This window comes from Geospiza fortis, unplaced genomic scaffold, assembly GCF_000277835.1.
Source record: "Geospiza fortis unplaced genomic scaffold, GeoFor_1.0 scaffold112, whole genome shotgun sequence".
Lineage (NCBI taxonomy): Eukaryota > Metazoa > Chordata > Aves > Passeriformes > Thraupidae > Geospiza > Geospiza fortis.
Window position 1 is genome coordinate 9,491,780 of NW_005054298.1, and position 15,950 is coordinate 9,507,729.

At 38.3% G+C, this 15,950-nt stretch overlaps 1 protein-coding gene across 1 annotated transcript in view; it reads right to left on the reverse strand.

Moving 5' to 3' along the window:
• Nucleotides 1-15,950, reverse strand: part of SLC49A4 (solute carrier family 49 member 4) — a gene marked incomplete at its 5' end in the record, with an annotated part of 51,223 nt that overhangs the window by 34,424 nt on the left and 849 nt on the right. The window contains one exon of the mRNA XM_031056624.1: nt 3,186-3,448. Within this exon, the coding sequence (XP_030912484.1) occupies nt 3,186-3,448 (263 nt within the window). The remainder of the gene's footprint in view (nt 1-3,185; nt 3,449-15,950) is intronic.

Below are 15,950 nucleotides of genomic sequence, written 5' to 3' on the forward strand. Positions count from 1 at the left end.
AGAGAGAAAGAAAGAAAGAAAGAAAGAAAGAAAGAAAGAAAGAAAGAAAGAAAGAAAGAAAGAAAGAAAGAAAGAAAGAAAGAAAGAAAGAAAGAAAGAAAGAAAGAAAGAAAGAAAGAAAGAAAGAAAGAAAGAAAGAAAGAAAGAAAGAAAGAAAGAAAGAAAGAAAGAAAGAAAGAAAGAAAGAAAGAAAGAAAGAAAGAAAGAAAGAAAGAAAGAAAGAAAGGAAAAAAAAAAAAAGAGGTTCAAGACTCCTTGATAACAAAGTATTTTTCCTTCAGACAGGGTACTCATAGCACAAAAACCTTTTCAATTCCAGAAACCCTCCTCCCCACCTTGTTCTGTGGGACTATTCCAGGGCACGAGGGCCCCTTACACACACACGGTTTTGTTTTGTTTTTTTAAACAAATAATAATTTTACATTGATATTTTTGATATTTAGGCAAGTACAAGGCTAAAAGCTCTGGCTGCAGTCTGGAATAATTCATTTCCTTACATGATTCAGGTAATACAATTCAATCCTGATTTGTCACACCCATAATACTTGAGCTGTGAACCAGAATGTGCAGCAACACAGATGACACAGAAAGAGGCTGTGGCAATTCAGCTGAGCTCTGAGTCCGTGTTTGAGATAAAGGAACAGCAATTTATTAAAACACAGAAGAGACTGGAGTTAACAGAGCAATTTCAGAATGGGTTTATAAGCAATTGCTTTGTAATCATGTTTCAGATTAAGTCCTTGGAAAATTTGCACACTGTTGGCACACTACTGATCCCAAGTCAACAATTCACATCATTACTGTCTTTTAAAAGACATCATCTAACTTTTGGAGGCTGCTTATTTAATGCTAGCTCACACAAAAGCAACAAGCTCATTAGAAATGCAGAGTGCTTACCCTGTGAAACTGGCTTTCCCATAGTATCTGAAAGAACAAGTCATACCAAACCTGACCACACTTGCTGAAGAAGTGGGGAAGTGGGACATTTGGGTCCAGCTTCTTGTTCTTCTACATTCTACAAAACCTTTACTTCTAATCTATTAAGTCAATTTGAGCCTCGTTTTCTGCACAGATGTTTAAGGGGACAAATCGTACCCTACCACGCCGACCAGGCAGTTTTTGTCCCACAGGTGAACAGAGCTGTCTGTTCACTGTTACCCACCATGAAGCAGCTGTCCTTCCACCTCTGGACCCCATAAGGCACAAGAGATCACAGGGAAGCAGTCAGAAGGAACCTTGTGCCTTCAGCTCTCCAGGGAAACAGGGCTAAGCTGAGACAGAACAAATCCAATGAGGGATTCAAAGCAAACTCCTCTTTGACAGTTCTTTGCAATTTTTTAAACCAGTTGGAGGTTTTCCATCATTACTGTGACTCACTGCAGGCCAGCAATGTTCACAAAGCAGCTCTCTGTCATTGTCTGAACAGCTACAGGGTTTGCAGCTCCTGAAAATACACATCCCACAGGACACAAACACCAGCACAAAGAAACTATCTCTGTTCAAAGCACTTTCAAATATTAAGTGAGAAATACAGATGCCCCACAAAACACAATTCCTAGGAAGCGGAAGAGCTGCTGTAGAATCATCGCCTGCTGGGACCAGTGATCCCAAACAGGTCTACAAGGGTGTTCCCACATTCTTGCCAGCTCAGAAAGGTAGAAAGAGCCATGCTGAGATGTAAGGCAGGCAACACCTGAATGTTAGCGGCAACATCCATCCCTGTTTCTGAGGAATGAGACCTGAATGTTGGTGGCAACATCCATCCCTGTTTCTGAGGAAAATGCTTAGGAAAACCTCCCGAAAGAGAACAGAAGAGAATGTGAATCTAATGCACTGCTGAAGGCAACATTTCTACTGCTACCAGACTCAAAACAGTGGTTTCAAGCACAGCACAGTATTTCCTTAGGCAGATGAATTCTTCCCTCTCCATGGAAAATCTGCAGAGGGAGAGCTAAAGCACTTCTCTAATTGCTCGGGTTTTCCTCCCCTTATCTACTGCTCCTCAGGACAAAACCTGACTTGCTTTCGTTTTTCCTTCTTTCGCACCAGACATTTTCATCTGCCATGAGATTTTCAGAGCCTAACACCATATTTACTTGTGAAAAAGGCTTAGCCAAACCTGAATTTCCTTGTTGTTCCATATGAGTCCAGTAAAAAGTAGCTTACTCAAAAATACTTGCTGAAGTCATGATCCAAATTCTCTTACACTTTCTTTAAAACAAACATTAAAGTGGCCCTCACCCAACAGGAATATTAACTTGACAAATTTCCATAAGGATAACGTCCAGGAATAAATGATCACAAACAGCTAACTCAGTCCACTAAACCTCCACATAAACTATACAGTATATATATGTTAGGACTTCTGGAACACTTGGGACTGACTCCTGGCTGGATTTCAGAGGATGCAATTGTAAGAGGGGAAAACCCCTATCAGATGTGCAACTCTTAATGCTGTACCAATTTATATTCACTAAAAAATAGAACGTAGACACTTTAACCACTTAACCAATTCTGTTTCCTTAAAGTTTGCTGCTAATTTTTCTAAGTGACAGGAAGAGGCATAGAAGCCATTGTAGTAAAAAGAGCAAGGATATAAAACCCAAGTTTTATCAGGTGAATTTTATATCAGTGATTTTTTCCACTAAACTGTTGTCACTTCATTGAAATTGCTCACCAGTAAGAATTACGTGGTTTTAGCTAAAACCAAAATCTATCATGTTTTAATTTCAATGTTTCTGATTCTGTAGATTCTGAAATACTAATTATCTAATCACATTTGAAAGGCACATGCATGTCATAAATTAAGGCTCAGTTAATGCAGAATAGAATTTCATGCTAAAAGACTATTGAATTTCCATCCTCACAGAAAGAGTAGTAGAAAGCCAACTTGTCATGGAAACATATTTGTAACGAAAATTCAATAAGCAAAAACCGGTTTTGAAGCTCAGGGAAGCTCCAAGAAGACATTTCTCCCAAGATCAGCCGATACAAACAACTACTTCTTTTCAAGTCAGTCTGTATAAAAGGCTATTTAGAAAATTAATCCTCCTGACTTAATTATCTTCCCCCAGGCAGAGACTAGATCCTGTGCAAACCAGCCACTAGAGGGTAGCGGTTCTCAAGCACCAACACACAGGAGAGCACGAACACTTTGCGGTTTAGGTGCTGCGGCTGCCCCGCACCTGCATAGAGCACGGCCTCGATGCGGTCCTTGATGTGCTGGCTGTTGGAGGGCGCCGCCAGCTGAGCCGTCCCGTTGGGGGGCGGCACCACCAGCGGCCCCACCAGGAAGGCGGCGGCCGAGCCCAGGTAGTTGAGCAGCGAGGCGATGGCCGTGGCCGTGGCGCGCTCGTCCGGGGAGAACCAGGTGGTGGAAAGGAAGGGAGCGGCGTTCATCACCGTGGGGCCCGCCAGCCCGTTCAGCAGCTGCCCTCCGTGGATCAGCCTGCAACACAGAACACACCGGGCCGTTTGGGTGAGAACCGCTCGTTGGGTTTTGGTAATAAAGGGCACGTCGGTTTTAAAATTTTAAAAGTTTAATAGTAATAAAATGGTTATAAAAATAGTAATATAATTAGAGTAATAATAACTTGGGACAATTTGGATTAGGACAATATGCGACAATAGAAACAAAGAGTTATGGACGTCCGGGTACCTTTTTCTGGGCAGCACAAGCCCGCAAAAGGACACACGTTAAAAGAGGATTAACCCTTAAAAACAATAACCTGTGACATATTCATACATCTCATACATGATGCAGAAATTCCATTCAAACACAGGATTCTGTCTGGTCAGTGTCAACTTCTTCCTCTTAATCCTAACAGTGCCTTCAGGGCTGAGCGAGGCAGGAAGAAGTTCGGTTTTTTCTCATAAGAAAGCAATAAATTCCTTTTCTCTGAAAGATTTAGGTGTCCTGTGGCTGCTATCTCGCTGCGAGTCCTTTCTTTAAAAAAGTATCTTCCATAGCATAGTTTCTATTTTAACATTATGTTATAACCTAAAACTATATTTAACACACTACTTACTTAAGAGAATTAATATGGCATAACTTTCTAACAGAACACATATAATATTCATTTTAATATCTGTGAAAAGCCAATCATAAAATACGCATTTTTCACAGGTACCTAGTGCTGGAGATGGAGCTGCCACACAAAGAAACGAAAGGCCTGTGCAAAAGAAGGATATTCTATACACCAAAAGAAGCCAAATTAGATTGATTTAAAGAATCCAGAGCTACTCTGATCTCATTACCTCATATAAAAGGAGAAGCAAATGTTCTCTTCAAAGCAGAAAAGGAAAAGGGAATAAAAGGAACTTTCTTTGCAGCAAAAAGGTATCATGACAGGATATAAAAGTAGAAAAGGTCTAGTGGCAGAAAAGCTTTAAATTACAAACATTGTAAACCTGACCCTCCTGCCTGCTTAAATCCCAACGGAAGATTTAAATTAGTTATGGCAAATCCAAAATTGAAACACTTCAGCAAAATACTCTGCATATTTTTTCACTGCATTATTTATTTTTATTTACACACTCAGATGAGCTCCATGTGCCTACAGATGAGAAGGCCGGGCTGTTAGGGTTTCCAAGAGAGTTGTCTTCTGCAGCAATCTGGCCATTCTCAACATACTGCTGAAACAGCCAAGTAAACCCAGATTTTTCTCGTTTTTTCACACTCATTGGGATTTAACAGATAAGGCTGGTGACAGAACAGAGATAGTACTTCCAAGCAGCGAAGTCTCTGCAAAGTTTGGCTTAATATTAGTACAATGAACAGCTACAAAAAGGACTTTTTGAAGGCTCGCCTACATGTGGAATTGAGTCAGAAATCTTCCACTTTGACTTTTCCAAAAAGTAATCAGCCATAGAATGCAAAACTATTTCAGAATTTATATAAAAACTTCATGTCTAAAAAACAGCTAGAGAGTCACATGAGATATTGCAACCCTCCAAAGTAAATCTATTCATTGTGCAATAAAGTGGTGGCAGATGATATTTTCAAATGGGTGGTGTTTTTTTAACCATAGCAGGAACTCAGTGTTATTGCTGCAGGAGTTGAGTTGTGAGACATAAAAAGCTCCGGCTTGAAAATGGGGAAACATAAGCCAGCATTTAGGCAGGGTTTCAAGCCACAAATGGCTGAATAATATACAGTGTAGCAGGAGTTTTTAAAGCACACAAAGGAACACAATACGCAAAAGAAATGCCTACAGACTCTTTATGGAATTAACAAGATCGATTGCAATAGAAAGGAATAGACGCTACCGATTCTCAGTGGATTGGAAATTAAATCTTTAAACAAAATTTATAAAAAATATACAAAAAAGAAGCATTATTATATATCATCTAAAGGAAACTGTTTTTGAGCTGGGATAGAAATAATATCCACTCTTACTTAAAAGCAATTCACTGTTTTTGGAGGTTTTTTAATCCTCACACAGAAATGACAGATTTAATTCCTGGGGTTGATAATGTGCTTCAGATGGACATCACCCAGGCATGGTCAGGCCTTGTCAACGCTCGTTCAACTCTCACACATGCTAAACCAAAATGAAATGGTTTTAAATAAGGAAAAAGTACTATATAAACAATGCTCTGGTATTTTTCTGGAGGACACATTACATCAATACCCCACAGTTACTCTCCAGTATATTTTGCACAAACCAAGGTATCCTTTTGCACTTCGGGATTTTCATTCTACTTATCTCACTGCAGTTATTCTCAAACTTCTAAAATGTTCCAGGGTATTTGCAGAGCTACAGCACATCCCCAGAAACAACTGCATTTCAGTAGCAAGTGAGGTAACTACTGCAACATATAATGAATTTATTTTAGTATTTCCTCCTGCTCCAAAGTGAACTTAATGCTTAAATTATGTTCTTGTTACTGTATGTTTGGAAAACCGTGTCACCACAAAATTTCCTTTATAGCTTTAGGTGTACTACCACTTCTGTTCACTGACACCACTCTGGTATTATTGTTTTAATCCAAATATGCCTCCTCTGTAGTCATCCTAAAGGCAAATAAAACTCAGTAAAATCAGAAAAGAGTACAATAGTTCTGCAGCATGTGTGGTCATGTAGGCATTTCATCTGATAGAAGAAGAAAAGTTTTGTACAAAAAACTCTTAAATAAACCATCAAACAAAAGCCCCCAATTTATATTTTGAAGATTACACACACATATTCCTACCATGTACTTCAGATTTAGATTATGTCTATCAAACTCCATCATCTGAATAAAGCTCTTTAACCAATCTTATACTCAAAGGGAGCAACAAATGTTAATTTTACTTTGCAGATCTCGAGGGAGAAAGTAGCAACTTAATCCAGAATTTTAATTCTATATTAGCATTTTGTCTTTGTTGTTTTGTCTTTGTTGTTTGTTTGGGGTTTTTTTGTTTGTTTGTTTGTTTGTTTTTTCACAGGGTGAGCCAATTTTGCCTCTCTCAAAGTGTCTTCTGTTGGTGTTTTCCTGGCTGCTCTTTCTCCAGCCTTGTCCTGCCTCATGTGCTCTGTTCACACAGACTTGTGTTTTTGGCATTTACCAAGCTTCACATTATCATCCAGTGTAGAGCATCTCTTATCTTCATATTGTTTAATTTCTCAAGTCCAACATATTTGAGTTAATAAACACTATTTTCAGACTAAATTGCCATCAATATACAGACTACTACCTCAAGTATCTCTGCATATGATAACAGCTTAAACCCTATTTTATCTCTTTTTCAATACTGACTTGAATTAAGCTACTTTTTCCTGAGAAAAAGATTATTTGCATGGTTTTTCTGCACATCCTTAACTCATTTCCCCAGAGAGGCAGGGATGAGAGATTCCAAATGCAATTCAGAGCATTTACTAAGCTGCTGCTCTGGGAGATGTATGTAGCAGCTGCTCCACCTGACAGAGAAATATGAACATAACACTGTTGGTGGCTTTTTGCTGTTTGTTACAGCATCTTATCAGCATTGCACTAGATTTTGGTCTCACAGCCTGTGAGTCTCCTCTCATACACCATCAGTGCTAAAAATTGCTCCAAGACCAAGAGAGGTTTGTTTCTGTTATCCCCTGATTTTCTTCTTGTTTCTGCTACTGAAAAGGTGCAAAGAGGAGCTGCCTTTTCCCCATCACTATTCCAATTTCATTCTGCACAAGTTTTCTCTTTCCTGAGGAAAGGGATGAAAAGATAACTTTAGCTCAGGATCTTACCCAGATGGAAAAACATTTCTCAGTCTCATTGCACTATCAAGTGTAATGTTCATCTGTTATTTTCCCAGTGCTGTTTTCAGATGTGTTATTTATCCAATCATAATTTAATTATTTTCATGTATCAAAAAGTAGAAAGCTATTGAGGTCAAATGACAGGAAATAACATGAGCAGAAGGCTTTTTAATCATAATCATGAAAGAGAAAATTGGAAAAAAGTTACACCAGAAATTCATTCTCGACTTACAAAATAATTGATGACTGTAGCTTAAAGCAAAATTGGGGAAGTAAACATCTATCTAAAATATTTTGTTTCTAACCGTCTCAGTGACCAGGTCAGGACTCATTTTGATATGTCAAGGTTTTTGCACATCTGACCTCCCTGCTAATGAATTGATGTGCTCTGCCAAACTTGTAATTTGCAATTGAACGTGAGCCCTTTTAAAGAAAAAAAATAATAATTTGAGGAATGATGGGAAATGGTAGTGTGAAATATCACACGGCAGAGCATCACAGTAATGAGTAACTTACATATTTACATTATGGATCTATCTAAGAAAATAAACATATGGACACACCACACACTTGCACAAAATAAAGATCTCTTCTGTTCCTAAACTGGCCTCTGAACTGCAAAGATATAGTACAAGGGACAGTTCAAATACAGCAATAGAAATTTGAGAAGAAAAACTCTTATTGTACTATACTGTCACCTCTTTCCCAATTTTTTTAATCAAGTCACATTATAAATAACTTTAATTATGCAGTTTTCACCACTTCCCTGAGAAGACTTGATACTAGTATCAGGAACTGACCTGGTTGTACCTGCCTTACTCACTTCTTGCAGTCACTGTAACAGGCAGCAACAAAGAAAACCATGTAAGGCTATAAATGCTGGAATTACAATATACCTGAGCAAACTGGGTATGAGAAAAGTGAGATTGCACTGGAAAAAGGTTCTAGTGACTGATGATAATACCATACAGTTAAGATGGGAAAGTACTTCCATTTACAGTCGGCTTTGTTTTTCTTTTTCTCCTTGTACAAGTTGAAACTTTGCATGCATGGTCACAGTCACATCAGGTACTGGATTTGTTAAGCTATTTAAAAGCTGTGTGTTACATAAGTGTTTTTTCTAGGTAAAAAATCCAGACATTTAGTGTTCCTATCACTGTGTGTCTAATGCCTGGACTTAGGAGAATTTTAAATGAAAGAAAATCTCATTAGTTTCTGTTCTCAGATGGGGAAAAAAAGGCAACACTGGAAGAAGAACTATTTACTCAAAAATTACTTTTGATACAATGGATTTAAAACCCACAACACTAAAATAAGTATCCAAAGTTCGGTTCTAAGATATGTAAAGTGAACCTTTTCTGAAAAGGCTAAGACTGGAGAAGTTGCATCAGAATGTTAACTGATTCACAGTGTGGAAAAAGCATTTTCACCTTTTCTTTGGCAGACAACACAGTGAAGAGCAGGGCTGCCAACCCCAGGGTGTTGCTCTGACTCTCTAAACACAATGACAATTTTCCAGCCCAACTGGAAAATGCAATCCCTTTGCATCTTAGGAAGAAGCAGAGCTCATTTCAAGAGCCCTGAGAAGAGGAGATTCTGGTGCAGGCTTTGTTTGTGAAACTTCTACCATGCTTTTCCCACTCGCTGCCATGAGAATTGACCAATTAGTCACTTTTCAAACTTCTGTGCAAATGCAACACAAATAAACTGCAATTCAGTTCTGCCACTGTTGGGAAAAGCGTGAGGAGCAAGGAAGTCACAGAGAGTGCTTATTCTGCAGGAAGACAGGGCTACAGCGTGCCACTTGCTATGGAAAAGGTTAGTACATGAACTGCTGATCCTAACAATTCAAGCAAAAAGCAATTCTGGATAAAGAAGTTGATGTGTTATAGAAATGGATGGCTAATATTTCTTTCACATGCCTGACAATTTCATTCACTGAAACAAGTGGATTGTTCAGCTCTTGCTAATTTGGAAGACAAATAGGTTTATGTAGTGATTAGCTCATTGTGGGAGCTCCTGGAAGCAAATGAAAGAGACCCTTCCACTGGAGGACTTCAGAGAACTTTTGAAGTGCTGTTGAATTTAGTGTCACTACATGGCAACAAAGCAAGCAAATACCTCCTACTCTGGAGTGTCTATACTGACATGTGATGCAAACTGCCTGGCCAGAAAAAGGCACATGAAAAGCCATGGACTTACCCACATTATATATTAGGAGACTGATTATACCTTAGAGGAAAACCAACATTAGTTTTGTCAAGAACCACTTCTGATTTTTCACAATCAAGCTACTAGAAGTGGACAGAGCTTTTCCTTTAAATTCACAAAAATAAATATAACAAAAGAACCTCCTAGTAAGAGGAACTTTTTCAGGCACATTTAGGGCAAAGAGAATTAGGGAGGTCAAATTCATGCTTTACTGCAATTCACTGCTACATTGTATGGCAAACGCAAATGATGTTTTGTTTATACCCCAGAGAGAACACCAAGGCTCTATGTCTGGAAAAAGACTGGAAAGAAAAATACCTCTGGGTAAAGCAATGAATTCATCTATTAAAAATAACATTCTATAGATGAATTTTATGGAAATACACTTCCTTTCAATATTTTCATTAAATGATATATTTATACTACAAAAGCTTTCTGCCTTCTGGATATTCATGGATTGAGGCCATTAGCATTTTTTAGCTTGTTTTTGATGCATGCGACCATTGAGATGTGGAATAATTTAAAGCTGTTTTTTCCCCCATCAGTAAGAAATATTATTAAAAGCAGAAAGTCTGAGTCATTGTTTGGTACATTATCTCCAGAAATAGAATGAAAAAGAGAAAAACTTAGAAATGCACATTTAGTAATTTTCATCAGGAATTAGGCTCATGTTTTACCCCTGTATGAACCACGGCCTCAGCACAGTCAGACCATCGTGGGAGTGGACTTAAAAGGGACCACAGCATCTCCATCCCAGGCATCCCAGCCTCATGGCTCTTCTCCCACACTTCAAGAAAATAGCAAACACATTTACAATGGTCTAAAAGCTAGTGAGTTTTGGGATTAAATTTAAAAGATTGGAAAATCAGAGTTACTCCAAAACTTATTACTGAGAGCCTGCTGAGAGAGACAACTATTTGCACGGAGAGGAAGCAGCAATCTCAGGCAAAGAGCCTGAGGTGTCCATCAGACATCCTGGCAGAGGAAAGGGATGAGGTGGGCGTACAGTGAGACCCCCTGGCACTGTGGTGACAAATTTCTTTGCATCCTCACACTGTGTTATTGTGCAGCCATCACACCTGTCACACACCTGGGGGGGGGGTTCTTCACTTTATCCAGGTTTGAAAGATAAAGGCACAAAGTCAAAGCTGAGGGGCTTTTTTATTAAGTTCTGTTTTCTTGGTTTTCTTTTAAAACTAAGCAACTCCACAAACCCATTACAAAAAGAAGAAATATTTAAAGCAACACTAATAGAGGACATGCTCATCAAATACAAACAGACCCAAAGTACACAACACTGTAAACACGAAGTAGGCAATTACATTATAGGCTAATGAGGCAAAACATACTGAAAAAAATTATCAGGGAAGTGCACCAGGACTGGCTGCTATTTGGGCTGCTGTGGGAGAAAGCTGATTAAGATTACTTAGTACAAAAGAGGTCCTAAGTAGGATTTTTTAGTAAAAGAGTAGGAGTGTACAGGAGATGCAGCAAATTAAAGAATGAGATAAACAAGACCTATTTAAATATTCCTGAATAATTTTTCTTAAGCGAGTGAAAGAGCAAGAGGGTGTTCTGATTATAATGCAGCAACTTCAATATAAATTTGATTAATATGAATTCTTTAAGGACAGAAATTAGCCACCATAATATGAGTCACAAACTAAGGCAAAGAACTCAGTATGATTAAAAAATTAAAAGTGTTCTACAGTTAAGGATACCACCTGCCATTATATGAGATGAAGCTAAATATCCCACAGAGAATATAAATCCTCTTCCCTTCCAGAACAGGCTTGCACTAACTGAGGCCTTGTAGAAGTGCTGCCCACTAAATACTGCTGCAATACCAAGCATTTTCTGAGATTATTTTAAAACTCAGAGAATTTACAGAGGGTCTGTAAATTGCTAATTCAGCAGGCACGCTGGTTGCAGGTGGATGACACCCACAGTGCCATGGCCAAAGTCCAGGACAGGAGCACAAGGAAAAGAGCATTTATGACCAGAGCTGTCAAGTCATCTCCTTTTCCACTAGGGCTGATCCAGCTGAAGGAGAAGCCAATTTGGCTGCCCCCCAAGCTGATCAGGAGCTGCTGGTGCATCACAGGACACGTGGCCCAAGCAGTGGCAGGTGGGACCACTGGGCAGCCAGAGGGACACTAAATCACCCCCCACTACCATCAACAAATAAGCAAAGCTGGAAAAAATCATAACCACTTAAGAATACAGGACCTCTAATCTAAAACAAATGCTTTGGAACAGAGGTTAAAAAATAAACTCAGTGTACAGGATGAAGCTGGCAGAAGTAATAAAAACAAGATAAACTGTTACATTACAGAGGCATAAAAATATATTATTTTTTTATAGGAGTAGGTTCCCCCATGTGAACCTCCTCATGAATGACCTGTCTCCTTTTTTCCCCACTTTCCTATTTTTCTCATGCTATGGATTAACCCAGCACTGCAGCACAAATCAGCACCAAAAGCACCAGGCAAGTGCTCAATTTTAATGTTTTCCCCCTCTGCTTGCTGAGCTGCAGCACACAAACAGGTATGTTTACTCATCTTTCTACTTCCAGACCCTCACTTTAGATTAAATCCTTTTTTCATTTCTCTTCCCCACTGAGGTAGGGAGCACAAAACACTCAGCACACTCTGTCTTTATTCCTTACAGGCTGATTTGTCTACCTTCCTCTCCTAACAGGCTCTTCTCATTCCCTAGAATACTTTAATTCCTCTTCTCTACAGATGCTCCAATTTGGATTGTTTGGGGTTTTTTGAGCACAGAAGTGTGTTCAGTATTACCAGAGAATACCGGAATTCTAGTACCTCCTTACTGAAATAACCTACTCCTTTGCATATTTCATGCATAAGAATGGCGGCTTATGGCAGCCTTAGGATCAGAAAAGACAAATAATTAGATTATCTCATTAATTCTTTAGGCTTTAAGCAACAGAAAAGGGGAAAATGTGGAATTATTAAAGGGTAAGTCTAACAAGAGTAAAATTCAAACTAGGTTGCAACAAGCTAATAGAACCAAAATGTACCAAATATGTGCTAAGAGTGAATCTTCAAAGGTCACAACAATATATATATATAAAAGAGAAATATTCAAAATCCTAAGAACTGTTAATATTACCAAAAATACCTATTCACAGGATCTACCAGCTATTGGTGTATCTCCTATAAATGACTGTGTAAACAACCACTCTGTTTCCACTGTAATTCTCTGTGCTTTTTGCTGGATTCCCAACAAACATTTTAATGGTACTTACTGCCAAGGAGCATCCTCTCACTGCCATGATTCAAGGTCCTCAATACCTGCTTCTATGTTGTGAAATCTAATGTGAAGGACAAACATTACCAGCCCACAGCGTAAGAAGTTCTAATAAATTGCTTAATTAATGTGTTCAATACAAATGACAAATTATGTTACATCCTTTACTTCCATGTCTTTAATTATCCTGCTTTTCAAAACATTTTAAGAAGTCTTACATCACACAATCAGTCTTAAAAGCCAAAGTTTTATGGCTGTGGGCTTATTTCTTAATTTTATTTCCTTCTTTTACACATTTCAGCTCATACAGCTTTTTGCCTAGATTTAAGACATAAGATGTATGTAAATCTATTCCTAAACACAGAATACAAGGTAAATATGAAGTGCTATGTGGAGGAGAAAAAACAACTCTGATTTAGTCTACAAAAAATGGCCTCTGAGTAATGTTAATGTTCAGGATAAAATAATTAAATCCTAAAAGAATCCAACGAAAATATTTACTCAGTGACAAGCAAGTGTCAGAAAGGAAAGGACTGGACAAAATGCAGGCAAAAAAGCATTAGTGATGTTCTGGTAACCTCCAGAGAAGGGAAGAAGATTCGGGAAAGTACAATTTGGTAACATCTTTTTTTCCTTTATGTTCTATATAATGTATATTAACTGTGAACTAAATAAACAGGTGTCGCAAATGGGATTTTCATAACATTTAAAAAGGAATAATAAATTTGGGGTCGAATTTACTGTCATATATCTGGCACATCTGACAAACCCAGAAGCACATGGTACATAAGAAAAATTCTTTTTAACATCCTTGTATGATAGACTCATTAACCTCATAGATTACTGAGCTGGGGAGGGAAACAGGTAAAAGGATATGTGTACATGAGAGGGACTTTATTAGTCCATGTAAAGGATGGATCTTCCACCTGACAGGCAAGTTCACACTTTAACATTTTCACCATGTACTCCCACCTCACCTGCACTGAATTTAGGCAGTTCTGGCATGGATTTCCAGTGCAATTTTAGGTCACACACTGGCAGAGAACAAAAATTCACCATAGAAAATTCACAGCTGCTTCAAGAGACACAATGAAATGTGCAACTTGAATTTTCCCTCATCCACATAGGCATCAAATGTACTGAAAAGAGAGGTTAAGGTCCCTGTTTAAAACACAACTTGGAGGACTGGGCATGGTCTTAGTCTGATATTACATACTGCAACCAAAAGAATAATTATGGACTAGAAAGGGGATTAAGAATACACTTGGATACTACAGGTCTGTTAGAGATAAGGAGCATAAAGCAGCCAGGATTAATGCCAGTCTTAACAGTGATTTCCTTATGTCTATGACTGCTCTGATAGGTGGTGGGCTTTAGTAGCTCTCCTTAAAGTTAATCACAAGAGCTTAGGGAGCAGAGACTGCTACAAAGTACAAAACCCCCAATCTAAGCCCTACAAACCCTCATGAACATTCTTATAATTTTATGTATATTAACTCAGACAGAATTATCCCATGGAAATCTTCAGCATATTCCCACAGATTACTCTCAGGCTGAAGGAACACACTACAAAACGCACAAAAGCATTTAAAGAAATTCCAGTTACACTGGCTTCTGAAATGCTTCCAATTAGTTTGCAAGCGATCTTGTCTCTCTGACAGGCTCTGTAACATTCAAATTGTTGTATTAACACACAGACACATTCAGAATAAGTGTATAATTTGGTGCTCAGCCAGTTGTGGCTAATGCATCAAGCAATAATGCTCATCTCAAAAAAATAATTATTTTATTTGGTATCACTTCAAAGAATGGATGAAAACTGGCCTTAAGCCTTAACCCACAAAACAATGGAAGTTACACAGTATAGCATCACAGGGTCTGTACAATTATTTACACAATCTCAAGAAACTTCACTGAAAACCATTCTTTTGCTTCCCACAGTTGGCCATAATTCTTGGTAGATTTTTTTAATCAAACTGTGTAAAAGATCAAGCTACTTCCTCATGTAGATCTACAATTCTGGCAAATTTCTTTTTTGGGAGTAGGATAAGTAGGCAAATTTATCAGTTTCAGCTGGAGGAGATGATACATATTTTCACAGCATGAATATATGAAATTATTAACCTTTTCCATCCATATTCTGCTCACACTCTTTTTTTCCCCTATATAGTTTTCAATAAATTTTAACATCACATTTTATACATCTCACTCATCAGACTCTATAGAGTCCAAAGCCTTTCTTTGTTCCTTGAATGTTTCTCCTTAGTTTTGTATTTCATTGCTTTCCTAGGCCTGCTTTCTGCAGCTACACTGGAAAACCTTAAAGGTGGAAACTCTTCTTTCCACTCCCCAAATGATACCTCACTTCCAAATCTCACCTGGGAATGTTCATCTTCTCAGGTATTTATAGTCTTCATCCTTGTTTTGGTAAAGCCTAGGGCAGCACATGTCTTCTGGCATATATCATAAATGAAAAGCTACATAAAACACCACATTTCATTGCATTTAAGCCACGTGTCCTATTTAAAAGCTATTGAAATTTAACCCAAGACTGATGAGAATGAACAAACGGAATGTCGAGCACCCCTTGACATTTTAAGAAAATTTAAACCAAGGGTAAAATAAGGACAGCTCTTCCTGGCCATCCAAACAGTACATTTTCCTCAAAAGGGTCACTGTGAAGGGTAGCACAGTATGGTTAGTGCAGCCTGCCCTACTCACAGAGTCCTTGAAGACCCTGTCAAAATGGGCAACACTAGGCAACCAACATCAAGAGCACCTTGAGTGCTTCCTCATATGCTCACTAAGCACCTAAGAACTGAAAGTGCATGATTTCATACCTGACACTCTGCTCTTAGTTTACTTATCAGGGCTAGTTTTACAATTCATGTGGTTTTTAAATCCTCAGTTCTCTCTCTGAACCTCTTTCTTTGTTTTATCCATGGTACCCAGTCATCAGCTTTCAACTTCACACCGAACATTTTCTTTCACAGCTTAAAAGGTGCCCAAGATGATTTTCAGGTTAAACAGTACTAAGGGAAAAAAAAAACAAAACCCCCCAAGCCCAAATAACTTCCTGAAGTAATACCAAGACTGCATGGCAGAATTCAAGCTGACTAGAATTCAATGGGAAAAAAACCCAACCCACACAAAACATTTTATTTGTAAGATCTTTCCTTAGTGTTTACATATTATGCAAGCATAACTAGCAAAGAACCAGTGCTGCTTCTTTTTCAAAGTAGC